This window comes from Otolemur garnettii, unplaced genomic scaffold (assembly GCF_000181295.1).
Source record: "Otolemur garnettii isolate 467f Iridium unplaced genomic scaffold, OtoGar3 scaffold00116, whole genome shotgun sequence".
Taxonomy (NCBI): domain Eukaryota; kingdom Metazoa; phylum Chordata; class Mammalia; order Primates; family Galagidae; genus Otolemur; species Otolemur garnettii.
The window spans coordinates 3,359,744-3,379,653 of record NW_003852511.1 but is presented as its reverse complement, the minus strand read 5'-3'; the positions used below and the strand labels follow the sequence as shown (position 1 = coordinate 3,379,653).

Here is a 19,910-nt window from a genome sequence, read left to right as displayed (position 1 = left end):
AAAAAAAAAGATGTTTTCTATTTAGTGGAGGTGAGAGATTTTGTCATCTCTTTGCCATCCACTCACCTCCCTTCCAGGGATGGTTTTAGTGGGAGGCACCACACACTTATTTTCTTGAATCTTTTTTTATTTGTACATCATTTCAGGTCCTCGGCAGGCTGGGAGGAGAGGGACGAATGTGATGCGAGTGGCCAGAAGCAGAACTAAGAGTAGCTTCTGTGTCTGGTGGCCTGTGGCCTGTCTGAGCCCCTGCATGGCTGTCCCTCCCCCGGGGTGGCCTGTGGCCTGTTTGAGCCCCTGCATTGCTGTCCCTCCCCCGGGGTGGCCTGTGGCCTGTCTGAGGCCCTGCATGGCTGTCCCTACCCCCTTCTCCTGCTTCCTCAGTGTGTGCTCAGCTGTCTCCTGGTGTATGTGCAGTAAGTACCAAAAAGGAAGTAATCAGACTCCCACCTAGAAGTCCCTCTGGATAAATCGTAGGCAGCAGGGGCAATGGAGACAGGAATCACAGCGCACTGTGCTTGGCGTGGACCGTGTTTCTACACGCTCTCTGCTCCTCATGAGCACACAGCTGATTGAGTACAGTGGGGTGTAGCTTTGTAATATTTTCCACATTGGACAGTGGCTTTGAAGCCTCAGAATGATGCTCAATTATCAGATCACCTCAGTGACGGGTGTTCCAGAGGAAAACAATGATGTGTATGTCTTCCTAGGTGGGCAGGGAGGCCAGGGAACGGACGGGGAATAAGAAGGTAGAGTTATCTCACTTTCCCCAAACTGTAACACATGGCCCTCCCAGAGGGGGGAAGAAGCCGCTTTTTATGACTTTGTATAGAACTTAGTTCTCTCTTCCCTATTGTCTGAGTCCACCACAAATGGCAGGTAAGTCTCACAGCCAAAATCTCACTTCTCATCGAGTCCTCCAGGTCAGTTTTCCAACTTGGGGACCTGACTGTATTTGCGTTCTCTCCCGTGGATCTAAGGAGAGGGAGAGAGGAGAGGGAAGGAGGTGAGGGGAGGGAGCAGCCGGAGGGCTGCATCCAGGAAGGGCTGGGCAGGATGAAGCACCCGGTTAGGAGGATAAAAATTTGTTTCCTCTATACCTGCATCTGGGAAGTGCTTTCCGACGATTCCCAACATTTTGTCAAAAATCTTTGATAATTCCATAGTAGCAGTTGTGCCTTTATGTATTTAGTCTACAAGGCAGTGCTTGAAATGCATATGGATCCAGACTTAGCACTGACAGCTGCAGAAACTGTGTGGGTAAAGATTTGCAGAACAAAGCTGCGTCCGATGTCTAAGTCTGCAGGCCCACGAGGCTCCCAGGTGGGAACTCATCTGAGCAAACACAGAGACAGACACTCGAGCCCCCGGTTCTTCTCCAGTTCCTGTCCAAGCAGTGAAGGCAGGAACCTGACTCTGCCTACCCACCTGCTTTATCTCAAGTGCTACACTCACCTGGCCATGGATGCAAATGCCCAGAGGCCCAAACCCAGAGCAGCCACGCATGTCCAGTGGCCCTAGGTGGAAGTCTCTATCTGCCTCATGTGCATTGAAAACAGCAACTTGTCAGCCTGGGCAAGAGCAGACACGTCTCTACTAAAAATAGGAAAATTAGCCGGGCGTTGTGGCAGTTGGCTGTAGTCCCTGCTACTTGGGAGGCTGAGGCAGGAGGATCTCTTGAACCCAGGAGCATGGGGCTGCTCTGAGCTATGACACCATGGCACTCTATACGAGGTAGCAGAGACATTTTCTCAAAAAAAAAAAAAAATAAAAGAGAGAGAGAGAAAAAGAAAAGAAAACAGCTACTTGTCTCTAAGCACACAGGAACCAACAGAACCTCCCCCAAAGTAGGAAGCACCAGCCGTCGGAGGCCGAGCGCCCTGGCGGAGGAGCGTTCCCACCCGTACCTTGTAGAGGGCAGACATGGACGCGGAGCCCACGACCAGCGCGATGCCGATGACAGAGTGGCTGTGGAAGCCGTCAGCATAGGTCATCATCACGATGCCAGCAATGGCGAGGATGGCGGCTACAATCTGAACGGAGGGAAGAAAAAGACGGTCAGGGTAGTGGTGGCGAGTCGGACGGACGATGCAAGGGCCAAAAAGCTGAAACACATGTGGGGTTCAGCCATGTGAGCGGTGAGCGGGGTCCCCTTTCCAGGCTTCCTTGGGAGGGGACTAGGCAAAGGCTACACCCGTCTAGATTTCTTGTTGCTGTTTAAAGGGGGCACTTAGCAAAGGGCGGCATGACGGGAGAGCCAGAGACAGCTGCCAGCAAGGAGTAACTTAGCACCAGGTGGTGGCCGGTCCCTGGGATTCTGGGGAGCTTGAGAAGGCAGTGATGATGGGTAGCTGGTCAGGACAGGGCCTGGTAGACAACCCCTGTGCGGGGACCAGAAAGGACCTGAGTTCTTCCCCAACCTCTGAAACCACCTTGTGTGACCCTGTCTTTATATCTCAACAGGGAAGGGGCCATGAGGGCAGCAGGTCTTGTCCCCTTTTCCCGTGCCAGCTGTGGGGCCTGACAAAATGTCACCTGCCAATCAGGGCTCCGAACAACGCTCCAGCCCTGGAGGTGCTGTCCTTGTCCTTAGCAGCTGCAGGCCTTTTGCCCCTAGCCCCAGCCCCAGCAACTGTCCTCAATCTTATTATCGTCCAGCTACTGACTCCTCAGTGGCACGGGGAGCTCTGGGGAGATGTACACAGTACTGCTGTGCAAAGTAAAATTGCTACGCGTGAATAAATAGGAAGTAAACTTTCTGGGACGGTATTACCCTAAGGAGAAAAATGCACCAACACAGAGAATAAACACAGGTAGCCATGGAGCTGCATCAGTGTCTCGGGGAGGGAGGTGGGGAGTGGGAGTTGTCAGCAGAACAAATGTATATGGCAGAAGTTTCAACCACTGGCCTGCCTTGAGACTTTATCCCTTTATGGAGCGCTCAAAGTTGACTTCAGCTACCTGTGACAATACCACATAACTCACATTACTGAGGGGCCAGAGGGTAAGTGTTTTCTCTAGATTTTTCCTCTGAGCCTCAAAAACAGGTAGATATTGTCACCCTCCCTCCTTTCCTAGACATGAAAACCTAGGCTCAGAGAGGTTATGTAACTTGCTCAAAGTCACACAGCTGTTGCATGGAAGAACAGAGACATGCATTTCAAGTCCGTCTGTTCGCAAAGTTGGTGCTTGTGTATGTACACAGGAAAGTATGAGTCCCATAGCGAGCTATTGCCAACTATACTCCTGGAGTGGCTTAAACATAACATTTTTGGATTAGTAAAAAGTCATGTGGTTGAATCCCACGCACAGGGAGAAGGTATATGCTTCTCCTAGTGCAAAGCTCATGTGGTATTTCCACATAGTGCCTGGGACACGGTGGCCCTGGCCAGAGCAGATGGTTATGAGGTACTAGAGAAGTGGCGGCCCCATCTGCCTACTTGTCCCTCCTGGTTTAGAAATTCATTTGTAAGGCGTTGTTCTGCGTCACCTATCTGCATATCATTCATGTTCAGTGCTACGTGTACTGCGTCCACTGCTCATTAAAAGAAAGAGACAGACATAGCGAGATAGTAAGGGAGCCGTGACTCCCGCCCCCTGCGCCACCAACTGGATAAGGGGGGAAAGGGAAGAAGCAGGCAGGGAAGGGGTGCTTTGTGCTCCAGAGAAACGGAGGCACGGATGCTGCGAGGAACGGGTCAGCCCGGGCAGCATCAGAGGTACCGGCGAGAAAGAGGAAGAGAACTAGGAGGAAAGAGGGGAGGGGAGAGAACAGCAAAATCTCAATGATTTGGCACTTGAGTCTTTCCAAACTTAATGCAGGGGAACAGGGGCTATTCTTTTCTGAAGCTTTGCAGGGCAGATTTCCAACCTCTTCCTCTCTCTTCTCTATTGATTAAATAATAAATGGCTAAAAGCTCCTGGCTGAGCTGAGGTGTGAGAGGAGCTGGGGGAAGAGGCAGGGTGTGTGTGTGTGTGTGTGCATGGCTGGCCACTGACCTTTCGGTCAGCCAAGGAGATAAACACCAGGGAGTCCGGCTGCCCCTTCAGGTCACTGCGGCAGGTGGGCCGGGGATGGAGATCCCCTCATCCACACCTCCTGGTCTTCTCTGGGGGTCCCAGCCACAAGCCTCAGGGTCGACATACCTGGCTGTGGGTCCCCCACCCCCTAGTCATCAGCACACCCCTCCCCCCCACCCCCGAGTGCTGGGAGCTCCCACCTTGCTCTCAGTTCCCCTCGGAGCACAAAAGGCTGGAAGCGTGCCCTGCAGCTTTGGGGGCAGAGCCCAAGCGTCCTTCTTCCTTAGCATAAAATTCATTTGAAGGTTCCAGTTTTGTCTTTTAAAAAAAATTAAGTGCATATTTTACATTTTACATCCTAACAATCTGAGCTTCCGAGTTTTCACAGGAAGGTATTTCCTTGCCTATTTCCTAAAAGGAACGCTTTGGAAGGAAGGCCGGTCAAGTTCGAAGCTCCACGTGCACCTCCTCCCTCCAGACGTCCCTGGAGAGGGCGCTGAGTCTGTGTACACAGCAAGGACAACAGGCTTGTGCCCTTTTCCCCTGTCCCCCTGCTCTCCACTGAATTATCCTGAAACACGGACTGACAGGGAATAGTGGTCTGAAACTGGTGACAGCCACCGTCTCTACTTCATCTGGGGAACAACTCATTGGTGACAAGGAAGCAACAGTACCCTGAAGGGTACCCAGGCCTAGACACTGCTTTAGCATCTTCATGTCCTCACCTGGCATGGGGACTCACTGTCATAACCCACGGGGCTCCCTGGGCTCTGGGTGTAGAGTCCCAGCCACCCTGGCATTAGTGAGCAATGCACCCTCCTGTACAGTGACTACTCTATGGAGGGAAAGGGGGGGAACCCTCAAGCCATCTGGAGAGACAAGGAGGGTTAGTAGAAACCCCACCTTTCAGACTGGGATTTCTCTCTCATGCTGGGAAAACTGTGACGGGCTGCAAGTTCTCTGCCAGACAGAACCCCACGTAGATGCTTTTTGATTTGTACAGTTTGAGGCCATTTTACAGAAGGAAAAGAAAGGACTGGTCATTCATTTATTTTGTGTGTGTGAGGGTAGAGATGGGGTCTCGCTATTGCCCAGGCTGGTCTTGAACTCCTGCCCTCAAGTGATCCTTCTGTCTCAACTTCCCAAAGTGCAGGCATTACAAGCATGAGCCACTGCGCTTGGACTGAATGATTTTTAAGTACATTTTCTCCCCCAGCTGTTTTCCTCCCAGCTTCTGCTGCTATCGCCAACTCAAGGGATATTAGAGTTTGGGAAGAATCAAGAGACCCTCTTGTCCACTCTTCCTATGTCCAAGTGGAGAGAGGCCTGGACCCTGAGCCCTATCAGCTCCCTGCCCCCTGTGTCCTCCCCAGCGCTGGGCTCAGGTTGCAGGGGACAGCCTCCCACACAAAGGGGGGTCAGGATCCAATGCTGTACTATTCAGGGATGGCTCCTGTTGAAACACTGGGAACAATTTTGATTGTTAGAAACATCAGCTAGAATCTGATTGAGATGGGAACTGATCTTGGAAAAAGGACCCAGGTGGATCCTTGCTCCTTCCTCTGCCCCTGCTGGTTTGAAAGCCCTCATGGTGATGGGTGGTTATGAATGGTCTTGAACAATTAGAGAATCTCACCTTCCACTTCCTCTGACTGGGAGACTGGGGTGGTCTTGGGGCATCTGACCACAGCTAGGTGGGCGTCCTGCACCCAAGACTCTACCCACTTTCACCCTACAGTTGCTTCTGCCATCCAAAACTGCCTCCCTAAATCTGCCTCCCCAACAGAAAAATTGGGCTGGTCCTCCAACCCCTTCTAAAAGAAGGAATTGTAAGAATAAGAACATTGAGAAAACAGAACATTGCTGAGTTTTATGTGCCAGGCAGGCATCATCTTATTTTATTCTCACAACTAGTCAGTGAGATGGATACAAATATTCTGCCCCTTTTGAAGATGAAGTAACCAAGGCTCAGAGATGTTTAGTAACTTGTTCAAAGTCCAATGAGAGCAGAACCAAGATCCTTAGCCTGGAGCACCTCGCTGTGCACTAGGACCTCTGTCCTGGAGAGCCAGGACTTGTATACAGACACTGACACCCAGGCCAGTTTGGGCTCCTTGTGAATAGACACTCCTACAGCTTGTCACATTCCGATGCTCTAAGTGTCTGGGATCACACAGCATCGTAGGACAGACACATTTGCTTCTATCTGCATCTGTCTGTGTGACCTGGACCTGCGGATGTCCTCCAGGAACCACAGCCCTTGTGGTTTGAGTAACTGCCTTAATAATGCCAATCTCCTGTGCCATGTTTCACATGTGTTAGGCTGAGCCTGCATGGTGGTTTTCACGGGCAACTCTCAAGTTCATATCAAGTTTGCTCAGTCCTCCCCAAGTTTTGGAAATTACCTGGTGGAAGGTGCTAGCTACCCCAGCGTTCTGAGTGAAGTCTGAGCGAGCCCATGCATCAGTCAGATGCCAATTTGGACCTTAATCTCCACCTGTTTATCAAGGAGAAACTTTGCTTCTGGCAAGCTGCGGGTATCTCATGGATTTTGCTGACTCTGAACTCTTGAAGAAAAGAGGAGGGAAATGCCTCCCAACTCTAGGGGGAGCTCTTCCATATGGCCACGTATATCCAAGAGGAGTACCGATTATCACAGAGACCTGCCCTACACAGTGCTTTGCTAGTGACACAACTCCATCCCCAACTCTGGCCCCTTGGATCTCCATTTCAGAGCTAGCTCAGGCCCAAAGACTTTCACCAGAAACTTTGCTCAGTATACAGCGGTCAGCACAGACCAAACCAATCAAGTGGCCAGCAGGGCCAGACTAGGTCATCATCCAGGGATGCTGTGTCTCATCTCTCATCTGTGCAGGGTGGTCACAAAGAAAAGATCTAGAAATACCGTATTGCTCTCTGTGAGCCTGTGAGTATTTTTCCACACCTCCTTCTCTTTAACCTGAAAAAAATTATTTTCTTGTGCTAGAAGCAGAATTAACCTCGACACTCCTCTCATTTGGAACTTGTTGGAGACATCAGAATCATATCCCAAAGTTCCGTGTATTCAGCTCTTTGCATCAAACAAAGTGAAGACGGGCGGCATCAGCGGCATGGAGGCCTGGGATGTTCCCGTCTTTAGCGTGGAGCCAGGCAGCCTGTTGGGGGGTTACTGCCGGAGCTATCGGCATTTCTCGTAGATGATGTCTTAGGTCATTTATTTGCTGAAAGCTTCCCTGGGTGGTAGCACAGGGATTGAGTTTTTATTCTAAAATTAGCACTAAGGCTCAAAAACAAACTTTTCCTCTACTGCACATTAAAAATACAACTCAGCAGTTGACTCATGTCCCCACCGCTGTTTGGGTAACTTAGGTGGGCGTGAATCTACCATCAGGGTGATGTCACTGTTCCAGGACAGTGAGGGAAGGACGGAGGGAGAGGGCCCCGAGTCTGCCCTGCTCATACACAGGCTTAGCTTTGTAAGAGGAGTAAGCGATGCTTTCTAGCTACAAAAGCTGCCTGGTGAAATGTGCTGGTTTGCAGCAAGGTGAAGATGGGGCAGTAGTAGCAGCTCATGGCCGCCAGAGGGAGCCAGGCAGAAGTCACTAGGACTGTCCAGGCTCAATGTCACCTGTTCCTTTTATTCAGGGCGAGACCCCTCTATTTTTCAGCTGGTATTTGACAGCACACCTACCCTACTTCCTACAACCGTTATGAAGCGTGACTAGCTAAATTTGGCTAGCTTTTAATGTAATTGACTAAGTCTTGGTTGTAAAGTGACAGGGATAAAATTTCATTTCCCCTTTGTCTGCAAGGACGTGAAACTGACCCTTTGCAGCCTGGATGAATCCTGAGTGTACCTGGCTCATTCTGGCTGTGTGTACGTGGTCCAGGCAAAGGGCTGAGACCGCATGCACACGCGGATGCTGGAGGAGCCTTCGTATTTCACACACACGCTAATCAGAGAGGGACAATGCTAGCAGAATGCTCCAGGCTGCAGGGCACAGTCAGGCCACAAACTGCACCCTGCGAAGCTGCCCATGGTGGAGGGGTGAGCGCACAGAGAGCGGAGCGCGTTGCCATTCCCAGGCGGGGTCCCCGACTGGCACACACTTTAGGGAATGCTTGTTGAAATGCTTGAAATGAAAGGTGCTTTAATGAATGCTTGTCTAGTATGGTTTGCAAGCAAGAAAGTTTGCAAGGCACACCAAGAACCGGCCCTCTGCCGGGCTCTTTTTCTGCTGCAAATCAGGAGGAAAGTGGCCAGCAGCTTATGCTCATGGTCCAGCACATGGAGCTAAGCAAGCCAATGGGCAGGTTTTGGCTGACATGACTGAGTGAGGGAGGAAGACAGATAATAAGGAACTTACCCTCACTCCCATGAACCTGTCCCTGAGAACGATCCATGAGAGCAAGAACACAAAAGCTTTGTTGCAGCAGAACAACACGGAGACATCCGTAGTGTTTATTTTCTTTATTGCATGTAAGTACAGGTAGTTTGTGAGTGTCCAAAGAACACCAAAGGGTGCTGCCTTGGTAAAAAACACCTTCAAAGTCAAGCCATTGTCTCCAAAAAATCGACAGCATTCCCTAAAACAAGGAAAGAGAGGCAGTGTTATTATATTCTTGGGTTTCGACAGACCAGTTTTTTCCCTATAACCAGTTTGTTTTTTAGCAAACATCGGAAGGGGTAGGAGGGTCTTTTGATTATTCTGAATAAATACCTTTCTACTAAAGCTCTTTAACCTATTACTCTAGTCCACTGAAGAAAATGTTGCACAGTGGCCTGACAGCGTGGATTATTCCTTCTGTGCATGTTGAGTTTGGAATTGACGGTTCTACCCAGAAGGTAACATTGGGATCACCTGACCTAAAGGTCCAACTCAATGATGATTAACTGAGGGATTCTATCACTTGCTGAGGAAGAGAAGGAGGTCATTAAGTCTCTTAGAGAGGGAGGAAAATGCTGATGGAGAAGGATGAATACTCGAAGAGACCTTATTGACGCTTATTTAAAAAAATACATTTTTACCCCCAATTGGAATTGTCTTTGAGATCAGGTAAGAGCAGTCACTTCTTGGGTGTATCTTACACATTGTGACTATGACACAAATAGTGTTAATTCTCTACATGTATTTCCTCCAGGAGGCCAGTTTTAGAGCCTGCTACTCTACTGTGTGGAGGTTCCTGTTTCTGCTTCTCTAATAGACGACCTACCAGAGGAAAGATAGGCATACCCAGGAGTCTGGGGTCTTCAGAGGGAATCAGATGAGGGAACACCTGCAGGAGAAAGTCTTTCAACACCAGGATTGATTCTACGGGGAGGGATCCATCTTATACGTGCAGAAGGGGAGAGAAGGCCGTGGATCACAGGCCTGGAGGAGACCCAGCAAGAAGGGCTGGGTCTACAGAAAGCCGGCCTGTGTCCTTGACCATCAGAGAGTGAAGATCATAGTTCTGTTGGGCTTGGTGAGCTAGGCAAGGTGACAGATGAGGGAGGATGCACTGCCACTGCAGGGGACCCTGTGCAAGCTCACAGTCATGGTGCTTCCTGGCCACAGGGGTGATGAGCCAGCCAGGCTGGGACCCAGCTCATCTGCCATTTAGATGGAGACTCAGGCCCAGATGAACCACCATGAGAGCAAAAGCAAAGACGTCACTAAAATAAATCAAACACACTGAGGGGATGGGAATAGCTTCACCTTGTGCCACTTTAAAGGCAGAGATAAAGGAGGAACATTAAAGACAATAGTCAAAGGGGCCGGGCTAAGGTTTTTAATTTAACCTTATTGTCTGTTTTTACAATTAATCTAAAAGGAAGTTTGCCTTTGTTCATTATTCAATGATTGGATATCCGAAGAAGAAAGAGAAAACTTATTGGAGAAAAGTGTGAGAGGGTGGGAGACTGGTAGAGGAGAAACGCTATTTTGTAGGGTGTGGTACAGTTTTGCCAATTTTCACTGCGCTCAGAGTCCTGTGTTGCTTCTAAACCAATCAGCACCGGGTAAAACATTCAAATCGCTAAGTGTGCCATGAAACCAATTCAATTCCATTAAATTGATTCCATTTGGGGTTTATACAGACGCAGCTCCGTCTAACAGGTAGGTTGATATTTCTCTTTGCCGTGTAATTTTCATTTAGCGTCTCAGCTGTATTTTTATGGTCAAGCCCTGTTTGCAGAACAGTCTTCATTCTCCCAGGGACGGTGACCAGGAAGGGCGCCTGCCTTCATTTTTGTGATTATGGTGGCTGTAAAGTGATGCTGATCCCTTGAGTATGACCAAGGCTAAAGAATAATTCATGTTGTGGAAGGAGCCGTCTAAACTAACCAGACAGCTTACTTCCCCTCTGAAAATCTACATTTGAGAAAAGTTTTCAATTAGCAATAACTGTGCCTCGGATAAACCTCATTGGCTACGATACTGCCACTGCACAAACCTTGAAAATCTGCATCTCCTTCCAAGTCTGCTGGTTGTAGAAGGGGTGGGGCAAGACTGGGTTTAATATTGATGGCTTAGGTTGCCGGAAATGGGGGGGAATTGGGGATCCCATCCTGGCAGAGCTCTGTTGGCTCTTTCACAACTCATGGCCAGAGGATCACAGCTGAGGCTGGTGGATCTTGGTACTAATGAGACCAAGATGATTGGCTCCCTGGGCCAGTGAGCTTGTGTTGTTTTACAACCAAAGACTGTACCCTATGCTGCATCAGCTGGCTTGCCCATATGTGCCCTTGATTGCAAGAAATATGATGGACACAAACCTCTTTCTGCCCAAGCCCTCTTCTTGGCATATGAATAGAGTGCAGTAGATGCTTTCTCCGCTCACTTCCACCAAGCTGACTGGGTGGACTAACACCCTCAGTCTTTATGTTCACTGATGCCCATGGCAGACCAAAGGCTCCAGGCTGGACGTTACCATCAGGCACACCCAAGCCATTATTTCCTACCCATTAAGGTATGTGCCAACCAAGATTTAGATGTGTTTGTTTCTAATCCTTCCTGGGCCAATTGCTTCTAGTTATTTCAATTATATTTTTCAATCCAATAGTTCATAAACCAATGAAATACGAGCAAGAAAAGAAGGTTATGTTTTTCTATGAAATCTAAGGGGTTAAGCTTCAAGGGAGACCCAATAAAAACAAGCACTGAAATGCCACTATTGAATTATGCATGGAAAGATATGGCAGGCTCAGTGCCTATAGCTCAACCGGCTAAGGCACCAGCCACGTACACCTAAGGTGGTGGGTTCGAATCCCCAGCCTGGACCTGCCAAACAACAATGACAGCTGCAACCAAAAAATAGCCGGGCATTGTGGCGGGCACCTGTGGTCCTAGCTACTTGGGAGGCAGAGGCAGGAGACTCGCTTGAGCCCAGGAGTTGGAGGTTGCTGTGAGCTGTGGTGCCACGGCACTCTACCCAGGGGGACAGCTTGAGGCTCTGTCTCAAAAAAAAAAAAAAAAAAAGAAAGATATGGCAAAAGATAGAACAATTGTAAAAATATGTAAGTTCTGCCCTTATGTTATTTGACAAATACTTATGGTTCTTGGTAGTCTACGTAGAATCACAGTGGGGATGGCCTGTCTTAGTGGGGTTAAGACGGCTTTTCATCTAATCCAAGTCAACAAACACTTTTTCAGCATTTATTGTACTGAATTCTAGACAAGAAATTGTGGCTGATAGAGAAAAATTCAAGTTTTTAAGCTAAGTAAGCTTTTTTTAAAATGAGGAAACCACCTTAAATTATCATTACCAATTAATTAATTATTATTTTTTTTTTTTGCAATTTTCTCCACTTTGTTTTTTTCCTCTTTTTTCTTTCTGGAATTTCCTTTAGTTCAATATCAGACCTTCTGATGTGATCTTCTAGTTTTATATATTTTTCCCCCTTCACTCTCTTTTTCTCTTTTATTTTGTGGGAAATTATCTTGACTTCATATTCCAATTCTTCTATTAGATTTTGAAAATTAGTAGCTTAATTTCCAAGAGTAGTCCCTGCTCTTAAGAAGACTGTGGTACGATTAGAGAGATAAGACCGATCTCTCAATAGGAATTAGTACAAGCATAAATATAATTACATGTTAGATGGCTTGGAATATAACAAATGCTAGAGTATTAATGTCCAGTGAAGAGAGAGATGGATGATTGTATAGGATTCATACAAGATGTATATTTTGAACTAAACCTAGAAGGACAGGTAGAATTTATACAGGTGTTTGCCTGTGTGTGTGTGTGAGTGAAAGAGAAAGAGAGAGAGAGAGAGAGAGAGAGAGAGAGAGAGAGAGAAAAGTATCCTTGCACAGATAAGAGAAGAAATTATACCTATGAAACAAAACTAATGACTAGAGAAAAGGAAAAAATGTTGGAGATTAAAGACGGGATATAACCAAATTTTAAAAAGTAGTGGCAGAGTTGGAATGTAAAGTCAAAATAATCTCTCATAAAAGGGAAAGAAGATAAACTCAGAAGATCAAATCAGAAGGTTCAATATAGAATTAAAAGAAGCTCCAGAAAGAGATAGAAGAAACAATGAAGTGGAAGAAATGATCAACAAGTAATTCAAGGAGGTTTTTTAGAACTGGAAGATGTGAGTCTTCACGATGCAAAGCCCCACCAAACACCAAGCAAAATGAGTGAAGAGAGAAGCCCAACAAGGCACACACTTGAGACAGAAGGGGCACAGATAAGCTCTACAAGCTCCCAGTGGAAACAACAACAACAAAAATATGTCACGGAATAGGAAATCACAACATCACCAGACATCCCCAAACAGGAATAAAATCACGGCACAATGCCTTACCATTTTTGAAGGAAAATTTTTTTCCCAGCCAGAATTCTATCACCAGCCAACTATATCATTCAAATGTAAGGGTATAATAAAGACATGTTCAGTTAAGCAGTGCTGGACAGCATTGCCTTTCCAGCCACTCAGCCAAAGCCAGAGTGTAACCCAGGAGGAGGGCGGCGTGCTTGGGAAGCAGGCACACTCCGACACAGGCAACAGAGAGCTCGAGCCCCAGCACTGGAAGACCAGGGGCAGCAGAAGGCTCTGGGAGGGCTGTGTCCAGGGGAGTCTTGTGATTGAGAACAGGGAAAATATTGATAGTTTGTTGAGATGGTGGAACATTTAGAAAAAGACAATAATCATTATGTGGAAATCCAAGCAAATGAAACAAAAGAGGCAAATATTGTCGGCAGGAAAAATAACGGGTTGTTCATAAAAGAAGGCAGAGTCTGTTAACAACATGTGCGTGCTTATTATAACGTGAACCCTGTTTACTGAAAAGTGGGATGTCATTATGCTGGAGGGAACAGAATCAGGAGAAGAGGGCCTGGGGTAAGACAGAAATCAGAGGATGTTTATTTAAGAAACACAAAGAGAAGAATTTAATTTAGCTAAATTAGCATAAACACCAGGGGAAAGTATCTGTATGAATGGAGAGTGGCTGAGAGGAGACAGGCACGGAGCGGAGCGGGAAGGGGTTGCCACTTTCTCCCATGATCCTTTTACCACTATTTCGTTTTTCCAATGTATGTATGTGCATTCAATTGCTACAAATAAGATTAAAAATATGTAAAAGAGAGGTCAAGTCGCTGTGGTTGAAGCTGAGATTGGGAAGCTCTAAGGAGCTTGGAGAACTGCAGTTTGATAACCACAGGGTGGGAAAAGCCCCCCAATTCACAGTGAAAGAAGCTGCAGCCCAGACAGATGGAAAGACCTGTGTAAATTCAAAAAGATGTGAGCAGTGGAGCGGGGCCTGCAGCCTGGAGTTGTTCCTTGGTGAACACTCCCACTGATGCCCTCTTTCCTCCGAATCCTTTGCTTCACCACTCAAAGATGACTCAGCCTGTCTGGCCTCAACCTAGTCCCCAACACAAGCAAGCCTCTGGTTTGGCCCATGCCTCTCTTCTAACTTCCTTGCAGCCAAACTTACAAAATAGCCGTCTGCATTCAGGTTCTCATGACCTTGACTCTCTCACTCCCCAGCTACTTTAGTCCAGTGTCTGCTCCCTCCACTCACCCAGACCCCCAGACCAATTGCTCAGGTCCTTCTGGTCACTAATCCCTATAGGTGCTTGTCAGTGGTCATCTCTGGGAAGCCTCTGGCACTGCTGACTGTTCCTTCCTGAAACATTCTGTGAGCTTCCAGGTCACCACACTCCCCTAGGTTTCCCCCGACCTCTCCGCACCCTCTGCGCCTCCTCCATAACACTTCTTTAGTATTTTCTCAAGGTTCTCCTCTAGTTCTCTTCTTTTCCCCCTGTAAACAGTGACTGAGCAATGTGATCTACTGTCACCGTTTCTTTTTTTTTTTTTTTTGTACGAAAGGTCTTTATTGGTGGGGGGAGGGAGGCTGCAGAGCAGCACCGAGGAGAGAAAAGAGGGGAGAGAGATAAGGAGAGAGTAGGGAGGAGAAGAGAGAGAGTAGAGAAGAACGAGGGGGAAGAGAGAGAAAAGAGAGCAGAGAAAGGAGGCAGAAGGAGGGGAGAGAGAGCCTGTCACAGTTTCAAAGCCCAGCTTACGACTCTTCGGTCAAGACGCTTCTTTCATCTGATACCATCCTCTCCTCTGACAGCCCTAGACATCTTGAATTCAGCCTTCCTCAAAAAACTCAGTATCTCCCATCTCAACTCCTATATGGTACCATAATGCATCCTTTTACCCAGGCCAAATACCTGGGAATTATTCTTAGTTTCCCCCTTTTCTTCTTCATGTCTAATTCATCACCAAGGCCTATAGATTATTTCTTTCTCCTATGTATTATTTTACTCCCACAGCGGCTGTCCTGGCCCATGCCTTTATCCTCTCTTACATGGACTACTTACTGCCTCTGACTCCAGCCAAGCTTCTCCCTTCACTGTTGTCCCTTCTCTAACCCAGGCCATCCTGTTCTCCATGCTACACTCACGTCCTCCTTCCCACCTCAATCCCTTAGGATAATGGCCAAGCTCTGTGGTTGATTCTTTCTATCCATTGGGTAACGGCTCATATATCTCTTCAGTGAAGCACCCCTGCTATGCTCTGGCCCCCTTGCCATGGCATGTAGGACCCTTGTTATAACCGCACTTTCTTGTAATTGTTTAATTGTCTGACTTCTTCACTGAAACATAAGCTCCATGTGGTTGTTATACCTTGTGTCATCTTAACATCCTCAGAGCCTAGCACATAATATGTGTCTATAAGTAATTTTTTACAGAATACATGCACTTAGTCATTTATGGAGGACTGGTGGTTTTCAAAAACTGATAGATAGATCATCAGTCTTAAGAATCCCAGGGAAGTTAAAAAAAAAATACTATTTCTTAGATTCAACCCTAGACATAGTCAATCAGATTGTCCAATGAAGGGCCTAGGATTTTGTAGAGAATGATGCAGTTTACATGAAGAACGCATTCTTGAAAGCATGCCATGGTTTAAAATTTACAAATCTTGACTAGTTTCCACACAGTAGCACTGGTTTCTGTCTGCCAGCTAATGTTAACACTACCAACCACCTGGCGTTTATAGTTCACTTGGCTTCCCAGGATTGATACTGTGATTCTTGTTTAACTTTTAAAATCTCGGAGGCGTCTCATTATTTGGAATTTTATACATAAATGAAACATTAGTCATACTTATATTTTGTTACTGTAAATTTGCATTAAAATGTGGCTGTGCTGTATTAAAAAAAATTCCAGACGATTCTCATGTGCAGCCAAGGTGGAATCCAAAGACTCAGGCTCCCTTTCAATCTCTGTTTTCTTTCTTTTAAAAAATTATTGTAAATTTTAAATCGTGATAACATACACATAACATAAAATTTACTATCGTAACCATTTCTAATATAGAGTTCTATAGGGTTAAGTATATTCACTTTGTTGTGCAACCAATCTCTACAACTTTTCCTCTTGCAAAACTAAAACTCTGTACTCCTTAAATAACAACTCTCCATTCCTCCTTCTCACCAGTCTCTGGCAAATACCACTCTACTTTGATTTCTATGAATTTGGCTGCTCTGGTTACATCATGGAAGGAGAATTATACAGTATTCGTCCCTTTGTGGCTGACTTGTTTCACTCAGCATAATGTCTTCAAGGTGCATCTACGTTGTTATCATGTGTCAGAATTTCATTCCTTTTAAAGGATGAATAATATATCGTGGCATGAGTATATCTCCTTTTGTTTAGCTATTTATCCATCAGTGGACACTTGGGTTGCTTCCACCTCTTGGCTACTGCAAATAATGCTGCTATGAATATGGGTTTACAAACCTCGGGAGCCTGCTTTCAATTCTTTTGTATGTATATCCAAAAGTGGAATTGCTAAATCATATGATGATTCTATTTTTAATTATTTTTAGAAACTGCCATACCATTTTCCATAACAGCTACACTATTTTACATTCCACCAATAGTGTACCAAGCTTCTAATTCCTCCACATCCTCACCAACACTTGTTATTTAATGGGTTGTTTTTACAGTCATCATAATGGGTGTGAATATCTCTTTGTGGTTTTGATTTAGATTTCCCTAATCAGTAGAGATGCTGGACATCTTTTTATGTTCTTAGTGGCCATTTGTATTTATTTTTTTGAGAAATGTCTATTCAAGTTCTTGCCTATTTTAAAAGAGTTATTATTGTTCTTGTTGAGTTGTAAGGTTCTTTATATATCCTGTATATTAACCCCTTATCAGATATATAATTTGAAAATATTTTCTCCCTTTCCATAGGTTGCCTTTTCATTATGTTGATTATGTCCTCTAATATGCAAAAGTTTTAAATTTTGATGTAATGTATGTCACCCTCAGTAACTCTTGGGCATAAGCAATTCTCTTGCCTCAGCCTCCCAAGTAGCTGGGACTACAGGCATCTGCCACAATGCCTGGTTATTTCTTTGTTGTTGTTGTCATTGTTGCTTAGCAGGCCCACCCTGGGTTTGAACCCACCACCCCCAGTGCATGTGGCTGATGCCCCAAGCACTGAGCTATGGGCACAGAGCCAGGTTTCCCATTTTTATCTAAGAGTTATCTAAGAGTATTAGCTCTGAGGTTTAAATCTTTGATCTATTTTGAGTTAATTTTTGTCTATTGTGTAAGGCAAGGCTCCATGTTCATTCTTTGCATGCAGATATCCAGTTCCATCATTTGTGGAAAAGATTGTCCTTTCCTTACTGAATGATATTAGCACCCTTTTTGAAAATCATTTGACCATATTTGTGAAGGTCTATTTCTGGGGTCTCTATTCTACTTTTTTGATCTGCATGTCCAACTTTATGCCACTATCAGACTGTTTTAATTACTGTAGATTTGTGATATTTTGAAATCAGGAAGTGTGAGCTCTCTAATTTGCTCTTCTTTTTCAAGATTGGATTGCTTTGGCTATTTGGAGTCTCTTGAGATTCCCATATGAATTTTAGAATGGATTTTTCTGTTTTTGAAAAAAATACTATTGGGATTTTAATAGGGATTTTACTAAATCTCTATATTGCTTTGGGTAGCAATATTAAGTCTTTCAATCCATAAACATTAGATGTCTTTCCATTTGTTTGTGTCTTTTAAAATTTCTTTCAGCAATGTTTTGAAGTTTTCAGTATGCAGAACTTTCATCTTTTAAATTAAATTTACTCCTAAGTATTGTTATTTTTGATGCTCTTGTAAATGAAATTGATGTGTTTTCTTTTCTGTGTAGAAAAAACTTCAAAAATTGGAGTAGAGTGTAACATACATTTCTTTAAATGTACAGAGATTAAGGTGAACAGTTTAATTATTTTTTTGTAAAATGAAATCATACATGTAACACCATCTCTATCAAGATATAGAATATACCAATAATCTGGAACTTTCTCTCATGGCCTCTCTAGTCATTACCCATCTCTCAAAATATAACCATAATATTATGGTTATATTTTATCTCCACAGTTAATTTTTCCTTTATAAAGAATGAAATCATATGTTATATACTCTTTTATGCTTGGTTTCTTGCACCCAATGTTAAGTTTGAAAGATTCATCAGTGCTATTTTAGGTATCAGTAATTTACCTGCCATATATCATCTAACTTTATAACACAATTTACCCATTCTATAGATGATGAACATTGACAGGCTTGCATTATGAACATTGGTGCTAGAAGCATTCTTGAATATAGCCTTTTGTACATATTTATTTTGGGTATATTCCAAAAAGTGGAAATGTAGGATCAGAAAGTATGTGTTATATTCAGCTTAGAAAATAGTGCAAAATGGCTTCCAAAGTAGTTGTACCAAGTTCTATTGTCATTAATCTTTTAATTAAAAATTAATCCATTTATGTTTAATGTAACTACTGCAATATTTGGGTTTAATTCTATCATAAATTTTTTCTATTATATTTGCACCATCAGTTTTTAATTCTTTTTTCTTATCATTTCTTTTTGCCTTTTGGGGATTTATCAAAATTAAAACTGATTCCATCTTCTCTACATTAGCTTGTTAGAAGTACATCCTTTTATTGTTCTCCCAGTGATAAACATTACAATATATATTCTTGACTTTTTAGAATATACTTTTTAGTATATACTTTAGTGTTAATTTTATCACTTCTTAGATGATGTGAGGACCTTACAACACTTTAATTCTATCCAACACCACCTTATCATATTTTGGGCTATTATTTTCATGAATTTTTATTCAACTTATTCATAATCCCTTGACATGTTATTTTTTTTTAAACTTTATTCAAATGAATTTGAGGGTACAATATTTAGGTTACAATATTCTCACTTCCAGGGTAATGTTCCATTTGTGGAAGAGCCCTTCACCCATGATATGTTATTATCACTGTTTTGAGTCCTCATTTATATTTAACTTTTTAAAGCTCACTATTCCTTCTTAAACTGTTGTACTCCCATTTGGGTCATTCCTTCTGCCTGAATAGTCCATATTTTTTTGTTTTGGGACAGAGTCTCACTTTGTCACCCCCAGTAGGGTGCAGTGGCATCATAGCTCACAGAAACCTCCAGCTCTCAGGCTTAGGCAATTCTCTTGCCTTAGCCTCCTGAGTAGCTTGGACTACAGATGCCCACCACAACCTGGCTATTTTTTGTTGCAGTTTGGCCAGGGCTGGGTTTGGACCCGCCACCCTTGGTATATGGGGCTGGCACCTTATGCACTGAGCATAAGGTGCTCAGAGGTGCCACCCCTGAATAGTCATAATATTTCTTCTAGTGACAGTCTGCTTTAATGAATGTTTGCTTATTTATTTTAGACAAAGTCTCACTCTACTGCTCAGGCTGGAGTGCCATGGCATCAGCCCAGCTCACAACCTCAAGCTCCTGGGCTCAAGCAATACTCCTGCTTCAGCCTCACAAGTAGCTGGGAATACAGGTGCCTGGCATAACATCTGACTAGTTTTTCTATTTTTTTTTTTTTTTAGAACTTCATATGGAAACATTTATTTAACAAACACTTATTGGTCCTAACCCATGTGCTAGGAATAGTTTTTCTATTTTTAGTACAGACAGGGTTTTGCTCTTGCTTAGGCTAGTCTTGAACTCCTGAGCTCAAGGGATCCTTCTGCCTTGGACTCCCAGAGTGCTAGGATTACAAGAAAGAGCCACTGTATCAGGCTGATGAATACATATTTACTTTTGTCTTTGCTTTTTAAAGGGCCTTTTCACTGAACTTAGATTACAGATCGGCAGATGTTTTCTTTCTATCCTTTGAAGATAACTTCCATTATCTTCTGGTTTCCAGGTTTTTTTGTTGAAAAGTCAGTTAGTTGTAAATTCTTATTTATAATGTATCACTTTCCTCTGGCTTATTTTACTATATTTTAGATTAATATGAGGGTACAAATGATTAGGCTACATTTTTGCATTTGTTAGGTAAAGTTCAAGTTGTATTTGAGGCCTTCACCTGGGGGTTGTGATGTATACCC

General features: G+C 44.5%; 1 protein-coding gene and 1 pseudogene across 1 annotated transcript in view; both read right to left on the bottom strand.

Annotated features, from left to right (window-relative positions):
• The window catches only part of SLC35F3 (solute carrier family 35 member F3), a 129,180-nt gene that overhangs the window by 8,357 nt on the left and 100,913 nt on the right, over nt 1-19,910 (bottom strand). Inside the window, exons 3-4 of the mRNA XM_003797432.3 lie at nt 8,388-8,607; nt 1,908-2,033 (exon numbers count right to left, since the gene is read on the bottom strand). Of these exons, the coding sequence (XP_003797480.1) occupies nt 1,908-2,033; nt 8,388-8,607 (346 nt within the window). The remainder of the gene's footprint in view (nt 1-1,907; nt 2,034-8,387; nt 8,608-19,910) is intronic.
• On the bottom strand, nt 10,375-10,457 carry LOC111727671 (annotated as a pseudogene).